Source organism: Saccostrea echinata, unplaced genomic scaffold (genome assembly GCF_033153115.1).
Source record: "Saccostrea echinata isolate AGI-Se365-2 ecotype Australia unplaced genomic scaffold, CSIRO_AGI_Sech_v1 ptg000041l, whole genome shotgun sequence".
NCBI lineage: Eukaryota > Metazoa > Mollusca > Bivalvia > Ostreida > Ostreidae > Saccostrea > Saccostrea echinata.
The window spans coordinates 2,598,196-2,613,424 of record NW_026889790.1 but is presented as its reverse complement, the minus strand read 5'-3'; the positions used below and the strand labels follow the sequence as shown (position 1 = coordinate 2,613,424).

The 15,229-nt window shown below is 37.0% G+C and overlaps 1 protein-coding gene across 1 annotated transcript in view; it reads right to left on the bottom strand.

Moving 5' to 3' along the window:
* The window catches only part of LOC133200747 (laminin subunit alpha-like), a 52,765-nt gene that overhangs the window by 26,966 nt on the left and 10,570 nt on the right, over window positions 1–15,229 (bottom strand). The window contains exons 4-42 of the mRNA XM_061336530.1: window positions 14,651–14,864; window positions 14,416–14,534; window positions 14,011–14,101; window positions 13,822–13,918; window positions 13,406–13,581; window positions 13,048–13,191; window positions 12,745–12,882; window positions 12,371–12,505; window positions 12,081–12,218; window positions 11,682–11,858; window positions 10,765–10,923; window positions 10,559–10,658; window positions 10,234–10,390; window positions 9,724–9,990; window positions 9,432–9,526; window positions 8,786–8,954; window positions 8,453–8,613; window positions 8,220–8,331; window positions 7,924–8,006; window positions 7,433–7,571; window positions 7,034–7,166; window positions 6,737–6,882; window positions 6,512–6,627; window positions 6,002–6,207; window positions 5,572–5,705; window positions 5,396–5,466; window positions 5,101–5,248; window positions 4,357–4,497; window positions 4,101–4,256; window positions 3,736–3,834; window positions 3,474–3,557; window positions 2,433–2,554; window positions 1,978–2,170; window positions 1,712–1,825; window positions 1,478–1,596; window positions 854–937; window positions 512–723; window positions 312–412; window positions 8–188 (exon numbers count right to left, since the gene is read on the bottom strand). Coding sequence (XP_061192514.1) covers window positions 8–188; window positions 312–412; window positions 512–723; window positions 854–937; window positions 1,478–1,596; window positions 1,712–1,825; window positions 1,978–2,170; window positions 2,433–2,554; window positions 3,474–3,557; window positions 3,736–3,834; window positions 4,101–4,256; window positions 4,357–4,497; window positions 5,101–5,248; window positions 5,396–5,466; window positions 5,572–5,705; window positions 6,002–6,207; window positions 6,512–6,627; window positions 6,737–6,882; window positions 7,034–7,166; window positions 7,433–7,571; window positions 7,924–8,006; window positions 8,220–8,331; window positions 8,453–8,613; window positions 8,786–8,954; window positions 9,432–9,526; window positions 9,724–9,990; window positions 10,234–10,390; window positions 10,559–10,658; window positions 10,765–10,923; window positions 11,682–11,858; window positions 12,081–12,218; window positions 12,371–12,505; window positions 12,745–12,882; window positions 13,048–13,191; window positions 13,406–13,581; window positions 13,822–13,918; window positions 14,011–14,101; window positions 14,416–14,534; window positions 14,651–14,864 — 5,431 coding nt within the window. The remainder of the gene's footprint in view (window positions 1–7; window positions 189–311; window positions 413–511; window positions 724–853; window positions 938–1,477; window positions 1,597–1,711; window positions 1,826–1,977; window positions 2,171–2,432; window positions 2,555–3,473; window positions 3,558–3,735; window positions 3,835–4,100; window positions 4,257–4,356; window positions 4,498–5,100; window positions 5,249–5,395; window positions 5,467–5,571; window positions 5,706–6,001; window positions 6,208–6,511; window positions 6,628–6,736; window positions 6,883–7,033; window positions 7,167–7,432; window positions 7,572–7,923; window positions 8,007–8,219; window positions 8,332–8,452; window positions 8,614–8,785; window positions 8,955–9,431; window positions 9,527–9,723; window positions 9,991–10,233; window positions 10,391–10,558; window positions 10,659–10,764; window positions 10,924–11,681; window positions 11,859–12,080; window positions 12,219–12,370; window positions 12,506–12,744; window positions 12,883–13,047; window positions 13,192–13,405; window positions 13,582–13,821; window positions 13,919–14,010; window positions 14,102–14,415; window positions 14,535–14,650; window positions 14,865–15,229) is intronic.

Sequence of the window (15,229 nt, the reverse complement as noted above, 5' to 3'; positions counted from 1 at the left end):
GCTTTACCTTGGCATCCTGCAGCAGTGTAGTTCCAGTAACCCTCGCTACACTGATCACAATACCGACCCTCTGTACCTGGCCTACATGTACACTGACCCGTGACGGCATCACACTGGGAACTTACTGAGGCTGCAGCACAGTTACAGTCCTGACAACCAGCACAGCTGTCAAATCCATATGTGTCAGCCTGTGTATGTAAAATCAGATTTTCTTGTGATTATTATACAGGCATCCATTCTTGCAGTCAAAGTTAACATACCAAATACATCATCACTAAAACTGACAAACAAGTAGAGCGTGACAGACTGACCTTGCACCTGTCACAGTCGGGGCCCTCAACGTTAGGCTGACACTGACAACTTCCGGTGTTCCTGTCACAGGATGAGGAGCCACATTGATCACAGCTACAGGCTGCAAAACCAATCAGTACATACTTCATATATGTTAAAATGGACATCATAGAAATGGAATTATTAAAAACTGTACAACATATAACAAATAATTCCTTACCTTGACAGTTTTTGAGATTGACAGCATCACCATGGTACCAGTCTTGACAGTAGGCACAAGCCGGCCCCATGGTGTGGTTCAGACACTTAAGACACTCCCCTGTAGACAGGCTGCACGCTTCTGGATCTGACATATCAATGTTACCTGAACATTGGCATGGCTGACAAACCTCTCCTTCAACTGTTGGGTCACCATAGTAACCAGGGGCACACCTTCAATGTAGGAATTTTAAAAAGAAATTAAACAGAGGGCTGTTGAAAACATATTCCTGTTAATTTAATGAGCACAAATTAAACGTAAAAATATCTTCTTAAATTTCTTGGTAAACTGACGATTACTCACCTTTCACACCTTGAGCCCGTGTAGCCAGGTAGACAGTCACAGGAGTACACTGTACCTTCATACACGTTACACCCAGAGGCAAAACTGAATAACACAAAGAGTTAATATACAATCACCTTAAATTCTAACCACAGAGGCAAAACTGAATAACACAAAGAGTTAATATACAATCACCTTAAGTTCTAACCACAGAGGCAAAACTGAATAACACAAAGAGTTAATATACAATCACCTTAAATTCTAACCACAGAGGCAAAACTGAAGATAATAACACAAAGAGTTAATATACAATCACCTTAAATTCTAACCACAGAGGCAAAACTGAATAACACAAAGAGTTAATATACAATCACCTTAAATTCTAACCACAGAGGCAAAACTGAATAACACAAAGAGTTAATATACAATAGTCTCCTAAGTTCTAACCACAGAAACTATTTCAATCTGACAGCACAATCTCGATTTGCAATTTACAGCTAAGTTTTTCATAATGTGAAAAACTTAATTCATCTTCTTTAGTTTTAGTTGACAAGATCTTTCAAAATTAAAATGAAAGTATAAAGAATGAAAAGTGTGATCATATGGTATTTGTTGTTAGTCTTAATCTGAAAGTATGGTACTAACTTGTTGCTCTCAATGGGCATCGGACAGCTACAAATCTGACAACCCCCTGTCATAGGATCACCATAGTAACCAGGTAAACATTCTCCACACTGTTTTCCCATTGTATTGTCTCTGCAATTCTTTAAAGGAATCCAACATTAATAATGTTAATTAACACAAATCCCCAAGTCACTCAGAGTCTCCAATGCTGTGTGTTATTTATATATATAGAAGGTAAGCTGGATATAGACAAACCTGACATTCCCCAGTCTCTTTGTCACAAGTGTCTGAGTGACCATGACAATTACACGGAATACACACACCAAGGTATGGAGTCTTAGAGGAACGGTAGTACCCTGGGGCACAGTCCTACAATTAATAAAACACAGAAAATTGTCTACAATTTAACATAAATATTGCCCGCAGAAAGAAAAAATATGAAAGAAATTTCTTAAATTTTTTTAGTTCACTGATATCAAACACTTTCTGTGAATATTACATTGTTTATTTACAGACTTTACCTGACAACTGGAGCCAACGTATCCCATTGGACACTGACACTGCTCCACGCTGCGGGCCAGTGGTGCTGGGGCAGGGGTTGTTTGCTCACTTCCACCAAAAAAGAATCCTCCAAAAAACCCTCCATTTCCTCCATCGTCTGTTGTCTCTTCCTCTTGTCTCTCGACTGCCTGGTCTAACTGAACGTCCATAAGTCTGTAAAATCACAATCACATAACAAGGTCTGTACTATCGAGGAACATAATGAGGACTGTACAATCACAAAGCATGAAATCAGACTCAATTATTACATCTTTAAAAGGATTTGACAAAGAGAACACCCTATAATAGGTAATCTACTCCTAGGAATATAATGCACCCAATTTGTAATACTACATCCTATAAACATAAGTCGGTTATCTATTTATTTCAGATCAGAGAGCTACAGTGGATCCAATGTCATATTGGGCAGAGTTACCTGACTTCTGTGGTGGGAGTGAAATAGTTGGCACGGATGTGAATTGCTGTAATATCCACCAGGACCATCATAAAAGTTTCCCTGGATACTCCGAGTCCATCCTCAGCCCGGACAAAGTTGTACTGAAAACATCAATACAAACATGAAATTATTATCCTGTAGCATTACGATAGCTTATTCATAGGCATAAACAGTAAAACTGGACAACATTGATCCATCTGTAAATAAATGTAAATTGTACCTGTACATAAAAATATACAAGTCCTAATACAGCAAAAAACAAGTTAATGCATTTATAGTCACATGTACTGGAATTTCTATTTTTATTATAACAAATTTCATGTTTATAGTAAACTTGCAGGTAAAATACAATGTATGTAACATAATTTATCAAAGCTACATATGTATATGGGGACAATTTTCTTTTCATAACATTTTCAAATAATTCAGCTTTATAACAGACACCAAACTAGAGGCCCACGGGCTACAACACTCACCTGAGTGACTTTATTATTTTTTTAAAATAGATTTTTTCCCCTATCCACAAGGATCTAAACTAATTAAGCTTGCATATCAGTATGACTGCTGTTCTTCTGTGTTAAAGCTTGACCCCATCTAATCCAATCCCAGGGGCCATGATTCTCAAAACTTGAATCTACACTCAAAATGGCATTCTTAAGCAAGGTTTTAGAATTTAGAACCCCCTTTTTCAGACCCAGTTTTTGACAAGAATTTTTGATGAAAATTTATCTTCCCTTGAAAGTAAGTGGCTCTTCATTTTTATAAATTTGAATCCCCTTCTGTCAAAGATGTTTTTTGGCAAGTTTGGCTGAAAGTGGTCCAGTGGTTTTTGAAAAGAAATTGAAAATATGAAAAGTTTATAGACAATACATACTAATGATAATAGACAGATACATGTATATGGTCACCAGGCACCCTTTGTCTAGAGAAGAACCTTTGACTCAGGTGAGCTTATATGCTTTAAAATACATTGACCAACATTTACTAAAATCTAATTGTGTGGAAGAAGAGAAATATTACCTCATTAAGCCTGATCTCCACAGGGGTGGTGGCGGTGGCTTCTGGGGTGTTTGAGTATCTGTGGTGCAGCGTCATGTTCCCACCCTACAATAACAAAAGGTTTATTGAAAAGAATTCTCTCCATTTCTCCAAAAAAAAAAAAAATATCAAACAAGCTTGTCTTATCTAGAATAGTTCACATGGATCCAGCAAATCTCTCCATGCAATGAACAGTCATCTTCATTGCCATAAATTTTCTGAGTATGTGGTCTGAATTTTTTACCTTCAAGATGACATCTGGTCCACTTGGAAGCCTGGTTTCATTTCCTCTGGGAGTTACATAGTACACCTTAAACTGCAGCTTACCTCCATAAGATTTCACCTGTAAAAGTCGGTACCTGGTGTTAAATACACAGCATCTGTATCACATAATCAATGAACTTACATGGTAGGAAAATAAACAGGCAACAAGACAGATTTCAGTTAAACTTACAAGGCTTCAATCAGCCACAATTTCTTTTTTACAAACACATGGTTTTATTTTAAAAGATTTTATTTTGATGACAGATACATGTATACACAGTATGTTTAGAAAAGATCATTTCATGATTTACAAAACTAGAACTGTTACAATGATTTGCCCATGACCTGATCCCCGAGGTAGGAATCTGAGGCTATCCAGTACATGGCCTGGTTAGGGTCTGTGATTTTGGTGTCAGAGTCCAGGACAGCTATAATTGTCTGAGACTCCCTCAGGGCACCCTCTGCAGTGTTAGTCACATCCCAACCCAACATGTCTTGGTGCTACAAAAAAATATTTAAAAAAATAACTCAGTTATAAATCAGACAATTACAAAAACATGATGATAAACTTCACACTCTCAGTTCTGACTATAACTGATACCTGTGCCCACACAAATACAGAGCTGTCACAGCGGGTTGTTGTACCAAAACAGAAACACCTGGTACAACCTTTAGGATTCATTGGATCCAGGTAAAAACTGCCAGACTCACAGCGACTACAGTCAGGGGCAGCTACATTCTCCTGAAAACAGCAGCAAGAAGCTTTATTTATAGTACACAAAAAAGAATATACAAAACAAACTCTGACCTATATTTGTGTAAATAATTCTGATATTTACTTCACATCCTTAGATGATACAGTGTGGCACCGTCTACAGAAACATTTACCCTTGACCTGTGTTACTGTATGTACTTACCTTAGAGATACATGTACCTGCTAATATTTCTAAGTCTGTCTGTTGCCACCCTTACTGTATTAATATTTATAGCTTTTAACAGAGATACAACTGTTTACATCACAGATCTCTGATGTCAGAGACACATTACAAGTTCCTCAGATGTCAGAAGTTCAGTGTTATTATACACAACTTACCGAGACATGCTCCACAGCTTACGTCACAATTTTTTTGAAGTCAGAGGTGTAGTGTTACTATATATAGCTTACCTTACAGAGACACGCTCCACTGCTTACGTCACAGATCTGCTCCTGGGTTCCTCTGAAGTCAGAGATGTAGTGTTACTTTATATAGCTTACCTTACAGAGACACGCTCCACTGCTTAAGTCACAGATCTGCTCCTGGGTTCCTCTCAAGTCAGAGGTGTAGTGTTACTATATATAGCTTACCTTACAGAGACACACTCCACTGCTTACGTCACAGATCTGCTCCTGGGTTCCCTTGCTGTCACAGTTACTACATTCAGCACAGTACGGGAAGGAGTAGAATCCAGCCAGACAATAATCACACTTACGGCCTCCGACATTGTCCTTACATCTAGAAGATTCACAAAATTCTATTCTATTCCATAAACACAATTTACATAGCTAAAGAAACATAATACAAATATTTGTTTACCTACTGTTAATACAATTTGTGAACAATTGAAGTTACGTCTCTGGACATATAGGAATGGTGACTTACGTGCACTGACCCGTGGTCTGGTCACAGTTCATGTTCTCATTCAGAACTCCTTCAGCGTTACACTTACAATCCTGTCAACATCAAAAAATGAGCACATTTATATCATGAAACTGAGATTCTATATTTGTTTGTATTCTATAAACCTGAGGGGATTCTGAAGAATGACAGTAACTTACAGTACATCCAACTAGAGGATCAAAACCATAGGTAGCAGGTACACACGTATTACACCTCTCCCCCGTCACACGCGGGGGGCACATGCACTCTCCAGACCTTGGGTTACACATTCCATAAGGACAGTTATTACAAGCTGAAATCAGACAGTAATCTCTTAATAAGTCATTATGATAATCATCCACAGATGAAGAACATAATGTAACACAATTACATACATGTATAATAATGACTTGAGGTAATTTAATGGTGCTGATCTGCACCCAATAACCAGATGAAATGCAGCTACAGTATATTGTATGAATATGTAGATTAACTAAAAATTATTTTAAACTTCAACAATTTATCTGATTATTTCAATTTATTTACATGGGTACTTTACATGAATATCAAAAACACATTTGGTCCAAAGGAATGTGAGTAATCCCTTACGTTTGCAACGTGGGAATCCATAATAGCCCTCACGACATTGTGTACACTTCTGACCAATCACATTATCCCGACATTGACATTGTCCCCCAAAGTTAGAACACTCAAAGCTGAGAGACCCGTCCGTATCACAGCCACATGCCAGTCCGCCATTGTTAAAGTCTGTTGTTATAGTGTAGACACCAGAACGACAAAACTCGGTGTCATTGCTGTAAAACATACAATGTACAGGATCATCACTGTGTCATTAACAAATTTCCAAACATTATCATGCCATTTGTAATTCATAAAAAAAATTACGAGGTGTTAAAATCAAGATTTCAAGTTGGACAAGATTACTGACAATTCACTTTCAAGTATTTTAAAGTGAATACTTTATGAAAAAAATGAAATTTTTTGTTATCATACTTCCTGCTTTATGCCTGCTTTAAATTCAGGCCAGTTTTATGTCAAGTAACAGAGATGTGAAACAACATACACTCAATCAATCAATCAATCAATCAATATACTTACACAAGAACAAATCCTGGGCCAACACACCACTGTAGGAACTTGGCTGAGTTGTCGATGCGCTGTAGGTTCAAATCTGATGGAGAGAACTGCTGAATGGGTACCACCATCAAGTAGTCCTAGAAACAGATAAAAAGCCAAGTTATAAAAAGTACCATCATGAGCTAGTCCTATGGACATATACAAGTAAGTTATAACAGATACCACAAATACAATCTTAATACTGACCAGCAGGACATTTCGACCCATGGTATTATTGAACAAGATGGTGAAGTTCCCTGGCTGCAGTGAGATCACGTTCCTCACAGTTCCATCAAACACGATCTGACTGCGGCATCCAGAGATCGTGGGACAAAACCGTGGCTTGAAGGTTCCTAAAATCAAAACCTCAAAATAACATCTAATACTACCATTGTCCATCAGTAAAAACTCACGAGACTCCTAAAGTTTAACAAACTTTTCCATCTCACATTTCCAAACACAACCTCTAGATAACGATGATGTAGCATCAGCCGCTCTCTGTACCTGTAATTGGAGGGAATCCATCTGTGTGCAGGGTAACAGGAAGGTCAGCCCCTGCCTCGGACGGCATGTAAAAGTGAACAAAGAACACATACTGCCCTGGGTTTCTGATGTTTCCTCTCAGCTCTACAATTCTCTAGAAAAAATAAACACACAACACTAACAAAGTTATCCATTCAGTTCATAAAAATAAAACAAACACACAACTCTAACAAAGTTATCACAAATACACAACTCTTAACATAGTTATCCCTTCAGTTCATAACAAACACACTATCTAAACACATAGTCAATTCATTCTGATTTCTATACAACTTCTGAATTCATGGACTGAAAAATCAGATCATTTACACAAAATGTTTACACTGGTGTAGTTGAGTTCTGTTTTCCAGATAAACTTACATTGGTGTTATTGAGTTCTATGAGCCCGGTCTCAGTAATGTAATTAGGTAACGTGGTGGCAATTAAATTATCATTTGGAGGATCTTCAAAGTCAAGCCTCACTCCACTAGAAGGAATTGTGTATCCAGAGGTCACACATCTAGTAATTAACAAGGTCATCTAGTCAGCACAGAAAGCTAGCTACTATCACCAAGTATATTTAAATTCCTCTGTTTTATTACTAGAGAAAACATAATCAGTTGAACGTTTAACTAAAACTCACTTAAACCATTTTGGAATAAATTCTACTGAACTTAATTTTAAATTATACATTGATACATCACAGAGCCAAATTTGAGTTTGAAATGATTTATTTTTTTTTTATTACTTTAATAATACCATCTGTTGACTTACTCTTGTACCTGATGATAATACTGTCACATGATTATAAGGATCTATAAATTAAGTCCAGGTTTCTAAATACAGTATATACGGTACATATATTTACTTACATTCCATTAATGCGGATACAGATGATGCTAGGTCGGATGTATCCTAGCGACCACTCATCATAAGGAATGGCAACCACAGAACCCTGCAAGCAGACAATAAATAAACATCACACAAGCTCCAAACCCAAAATCATATACACAGACAGGAAACAAACATCAAATAAGGAAAGAAAACAAAAAATCACACAGACAGACAGCAAATAGATGTCACATGTGGACAAAGGTCACAGAGAGATGTTTCTTATATTGAATTTATAAAAGTCATCAAAGAATCTACAGTGTAACGTAAAACTTACAATGGCTACATCGATGTTTTTGTCGCCGGTAACCTGAATTTGAACTACATCATCGACAGTTATAACAGATGGCATATCATCAATGTTCTTCATCACCTGTCTACACAGCACACTGAAAATAAAAAAAATTTAACACTACAATTATTCAACAGCTAAATACAAGGAAGAACTCTCATAGAAATAGGTAGCTTAATCAGTTGTTTTGAAATTGACAACACAAGCAATAGTTTTACCTGTATTTACAGCTGTATAAAAGAACAGTTCCGGTAGTTGTCTGTCCATCAACATTGGCAATAACATCTAACTCCTGTGTTCTATTGGATAAGGCAAAATAATTAAACACAAGCACATAATCTCCGGGGCGGGGCACGGTCAGGTTCAGGTGTAACTCCCTCTGAAATAACATGAATTTTAAAAATAAAATGCAGTTAATTCAAATACTGTAATACATGTATAATCTTGTACAGTATCTCTTCTATCAATTACTCAAGTTTGGATAATATGGTACTCTCTTATTCTGAAGTTGCAAAGATAAAAACAAATGACTTGTTGGATACTGTTGTTACCTGACTATTGTCTAGCTGTGCCAGGGTGGGGATTCCTAGCTCATCCAAAATAATCTGATTGGGAAAGACCTGAGTAGGAATCCGACTGCCATTACGATCTATCACAAAACCATTACCTCCAATCACACTCGGGAATTTCTCCAGGTTAGGGTAATCATAAACAACGCATCTGTAGACAACAAGTCATATTAGTCTATACAATCTGTAGACATCAAGTTATATTAGTCTAAAAACCTGTCAAAAATAAGTTGTTATGCTATTCAATCTGTAGACATTGTCATATTAGTCTATCCAATCTGTAGACAGCAAGTCATATTAGTCTATTCAATCTGCAGATAAAAAGTCATATTTGTCTATAAAACCTGTAGACTACAAGCCATATTAGTTTATACAATCTGTAGACAGCAAGTCATATTTGTCTACACAATCCTCAAATACATGTATTATATACTTGTATACAAATGGTATTTAGATAAATAATATAAATTCAGAACATCATATACTGAAGTCAAAAGAGAATACTATTTTTGACAGTTTCACCAACATGTAATGATATACATGTAATTGTATGCAAGGACTTATCTCAATGTTTTATATACTGTATATAAATACATGAATATCAGGTTAAAATCAATCTAAAACTTACGGCCCCTGGTCCCCGGGGATACTACAGGGACGGGTGACTTTCTCTTGTAAAACTGTGGCTTCGTAGTAGGCATCTGGCACCAGCACCATGTAGTCCTAAAACAAAGTAAATGTAGGTTCAAAGTACAGTGTTCACAAAAATTTCTTATATAGGTATATGATTTCCAGCTCAATTACAACACAGAACAATTCAAAATTAAATCTACATGTCCTGTAAATGTAGTGTATTAGTATAATTAAATGTAAAACCTTACACATACTTACACAACTGACAGACACAACAGTGCACTTACTAGGAGCAGGATATCAGGAGAACTGATGGACACTTTCCAGCGCCCAGGATTGAGGACAAACTCGTAGTCACGTCCACTGCCCACGGTGACAAACATGGGATCCGTGGCCACCTGGAAGAATACCTCACTGTTCTGAGTGACATCTGTGGGGTTCTGGGGTTTTAACATCACCTGTCCACGCAGCACCTTGTCGTTAACATTCACATAGCGGAAGATCAAGCGGTACAAACTTGGCTTCTTTATTTCAATGTCCATTTCCACTTCAGGCTAAAAAAAAAACACCTTTCATTAGTGCTTTTTTCATAAGTTAAGCATATCTCCTACAGAACATTTCGAGTTTAAGAATTGGAATACTTCTTTCTGAATTTTGCTGATAAAATTAGATTCTGTAACCATCATATTGATATGATAATGAAATGTATTAAGTCATGTTAATTTTTTTATTCCAATGATGAAGAAAACAATGCTTTTTTTATCTACCTAAGTTACGTATGTAAATGTTGTACTGACCTGGATAGCTGTGAGAATTGCATAACCTCTCCAGGAGAACTTTGGGAAATATGTCTCATCAAAACCATATCTGATTCTTGAGCCTTCAGGAGTCCTGCCATCCTCTATCTCATATTTAAACTGCTGGAGGGTGGGGTAAAAGTGGTTCCTCTCTGGTCTGAATAAAACAAAACCAAAATTATTTACTGCCTCATAACTCTGCTACAAATAATTACAAAAACTTTATATTTAAATGTGCATGTTTTTTATGCAAAGTATTTTTTGCGAAATGTTTCTGCTTGTTTGAAAATTAAAAATAAAGATACCTTTCAAAAAATAGACTTACATGTCACATCTGCGTCCCCCTACTCGTGGCTTGCATGGACACTGTCCTGTTCTCTGCTCACACCTCAAATTGATGGATCCACCACTGTCGCAGTCACATTCTAAAATATTCAATGAAAAAATGCATTTTAAATTTAATGAAAGTTATGAATTTCAGCTTTCTTACAAAGGTCATTGATGAATGGGAGAGGGGATTGAATTGCATACCTGTGCATCCAAATGGATTGGCTTCTGACAGTCCAAAGAATCCACTGGCACATGTGTCACATCGTCGCCCTACCACGTCCAGTTTACAGGTACACTGACCAGTACCTGAGTGACACATATTTAGACCTGCCACTGTACCCGGAGCATAACAGGAACATTCTAAAGAGAGATTACAAACACATGTTAAGACCTGCTACAGTACCCAGAGCATAACAGGAGCATTCTAAAGGGAGATTACAAACACATGTTAAGATCTGCCAATGTACCCAGAGAATAACAGGAGCATTCTAAAGGGAGATAATAGACACATGTTAAGTCCTGTCACTGTACCTAGAGTATAACAGGAGCATTCTAAAGGGAGATAATAGACACATGTAAAGTCCTGTCACTGTACCTAGAGTATAACAGGAGCATTTTAAAGGGAGATAATAGACACATGTTAAGTCCTGTCACTGTACCTAGAGTATAACAGGGAGCATTCTAAAGGGAGATAATAGACACATGTTAAGTCCTGTCACTGTACCTAGAGTATAACAGGAGCATTTTAAAGGGAGATAATAGACAAATGTTAAGTCCTGTCACTGTACCTAGAGTATAACAGGAGCATTTTAAAGGGAGATAATAGACACATGTTTAGTTCTGTCAGAGTATAACAGGAGCATTTTAAAGGGAGATAATATGCATACTACAAAGCATTTACAGTTATATTGTTTTAGAACCTCTTACAGCTATTATACTCTGAACATTATATTATACATATTGTTGTCAATATATGACAGCTAATCCATGTGCAGTAAACCATTTCATTTACAGGATATTCAGATAATCAAACAATAATATTGCCATTTCAGACCCATTAAATTTCTTCAAATACATATACATGAATGTAACAAAATTACTAAAACAAAACACCTTACCGTCACATCCTAATGGGTTGTTTCTGTCCAGGTTATAATATCCCGGCATACACTGGTCACATATCCTCCCCATCACACGCTCCTTACACTCACACAGCTGACCTTTGATGACCTCCCCACACCCTCCCAGGGGGTACCCAGGGATCTGTTTGGCTCCAGCTGGATTACAGTTACACTCTGGAAGGATAAAATATTGTATTTGTTTACGTATCATGAATTTGAAGTTTGTAGCAATATATACCATTTTTACCTTCAGAAGATCAAAACCTGCGTACAAAGGTCATAAAACTTACATGAAGATACCCAATTTGTTTCAGATCACATGTTACTTCTTTAAACAATAACATTTTAAAGCCTTTGTTTGGCTTCTCTCAATAAACAGATTAATACACATATTACCTTCACACATGGGGTAATTGTAGAAGCCCTCCTTACATTTGCTGCAGCTCAGACCATCAAATGTGGCTCTACACTCACACTGACCGGTCAACTGTTCACAGGTCTCACCAAACGAGCCATAACGGTCACAGTTACATGCTGAAAAGAACATCAGCATGATTCTGAATTAAATACTTCAAATTTTAGGCACAAGTATAAGGCACATAGAACTCAAAATTTATTACATCTAATGACAGCTTCATTGATGCTTTCTTTGTTTTGAAATTTGAATGCTGTTGTCAGATACATACGTGAACAGTCCGGGTATCTGAAGAAGCCCGGATGACACCGGCTACAGGTCCTTCCTCCAAAATTGGCACGACATGGACACTGACCATCAGCTCGACACACCTTCTCTATGGAGCCGGGCTCGGCACACTGACATTCTACAGTATAAAAAGGTATGTACACAATGCAGTGACAATGTTCTATATTTCTGGTTTTGTTTCACTTTCCTCCTGGATTTTCTAAATCCTAGTATTCCATCAATACCTTCTTAGTGATTATAAATATGCATAAAATGGTGTATAAAAATAAAACCAATGGCTAGACTTTTACAAATAGCATTTATAACATTACTTATATTCAATTTTAACATAACATTTGACCCTGTAATAAGACCGACCTTGACAAGTGGGGTAGTTGTAATATCCTGGAGCACAACGATCACAGCGAGGATACTGGAAGCTCTCTTTACACAAACACTGACCGGTCTGTTTGTCACAAATTTCCTCAGAGGTTCCAGAGGGGTCACAGTCACATACTGCAAATACAACATACATGTAGATCAAGATAACAGCCACATTTTATATATTCCAATCCTTCTAGCAATAATTTTATGTACATATTTTTTATGTTCATGACAGAGAAAATTCTCAATAAAAGATATACTGTAACTATCACAAAACTTCAGGATTATAATTTTTACCAGTGCATGCTGGGTAATTGTAGTAGCCATGGGCACACTGGTTACACTCCTTGCTGGCGAAGTTTGATTGACAGGTACACTGCCCAGTCTCTACATCACAGTTATTGTCAGTAGATCCTCCATTTATTGTGTCGCACTGACAGGCTAAAACAAGGGGGCAAAAATACTCAGTGTAAGCTGTTTCTTTAAAGATCTCTATTTAAATTTGCATTATTTCTTTCAGTCTACTTTCAACTAACTTTGATAGACTAGTAAACCACCAAGAGTAATGGTTCTTAACAGTCTGGAAAGATCAAAACTAGATGGATAGGCAACAACAGTAATAATAATATTGGGTAATAACAGGAAGTGAACTCACGAGTGCATTCTGGGAAATTGTAGTATCCAGAGGCACACATGTCACAGCGGTTTCCAACATAATTCTCCTTACAAGGACAAGGGAGGCCATCCAAAGAGCAGACAGCGCCCTCTGTACCATTCATGTGACACTGACAGGGGACACAAGTGGGGTAGCCCTCATACCCAGGAGCACATCTAGAATATGGTATACATGTACATATATTTACCTTATACTAAAAAAATACACGTTAAACATAATCTAAAAGCTTTCTTCCTCAGATTTACTTTGTTCTATGTACCAATGTAATCATTGTCATTTTATTCCAATAAAATGATTATGGAGTTGTGCTTAACATAATGTAGGTTCATCTCTACATTCCAGTGCTAATTCATTTTACATACTGACAGCAAAGTCTTTGGAGTAGCATCACTAACCTGTCACAATTGAGGCCGGCGTATTCAATTCGACAGAGACATCGTCCTGAACCCTCCTCACACTCTCCCGTGGACACATTCAGGTCACATTGACAGGCTGAAGGTTAAAGGTTAAAGAGGTCATCATTACACAGCTACTAACAACCACTGATGTAAGAAAGCATGATGACATTTTGTATGAACACTTACGTCTACAAACATTTGTGTCATTCTTTGTGACTCCATAAGGTCTGTAGTAGCCAGCTACACATTTATCACAGTTAACTCCATACGTATTATGCTGAAAATAAAATATCAAGTCATTAAGCAAACAATTCATATCAAATATTCCTTTCAATACATAATTGTCAATATTGTCAATCAATAAATTTATGCTTTCATTCATTCCACAGCATGGTTCATAAGCAGAATTCAAACTAACATGATAATGTTTTTATACAACAAAATGTCCAAAGTTCGGTCTATTTCTATTAACTTTTAAATCTTTTATCAACATTCAATATTGTTAAAATAAAAATATGGTAAATCAACAATTTATAAAAAATTTATTAATGAATATTAAATACTATGACAATCAATGGATAGACAGCTGACCTGACAGTTCTGGCAGACTCCACCTCCCTCGTAGTTACCATACGTGTCAACACTGAGGCCAAGACGATCCACTTCCTCATCATAGACACACTCCGTAGAATGGCCGTAACATTGGCAAGCTGTACAACAGAAATTTAAAGAGGACTGTGTAAAACATTTCAAACCTGTCATCAATCCGTGCATCATTTAAAGTTATTGTTTTATTGCTACTAATAGGTAGAATGAAATGTCTTACGTTCACACATGAAGATTTTGTCTGCCCGAGCAGGTTTCCATTTCTTCTGTACAAACCCCGGGCAGCAGGAGTCACACTGGTTTCCACATGTGTTGTGTTGGCAGGCACACACCAGCAGGTTAGGGTTGCTAGAGTCACTTCTGGCACATGTGTTGGCATGGCCGTTACACACACACCGACCTCCAATGGAAATATCCTTTATACTGTAGAAGTACTGAAACACACAGAAAGTCAAACTCAAATTTTAATGTTTATTCAGTGTATATCCTTGTGATATTGGTATAGCCTTCCACATCTTAAAAGAATTTTCAATGGACTTTTGCGAGTACAAAATTTTGTGCCTATTTTTAAAAATATCTAAATTCAATTTTCTCCATGTGTATTTGACATTCTGTCCACTTTTCTTATACAGTTGAACCTCCATATCTCGAACAATGATATCTCGAACACCATGTAAAAGTGATTTGGAAGACCTAACGGCCAATTTCTTAAGTATTTTACTCTGGATATCTCGATTCCTTGGATATCTCGAAGTTCCTGGCCCCATCAAGTTTGAGATAACCTGTCCCCATCGAGTTT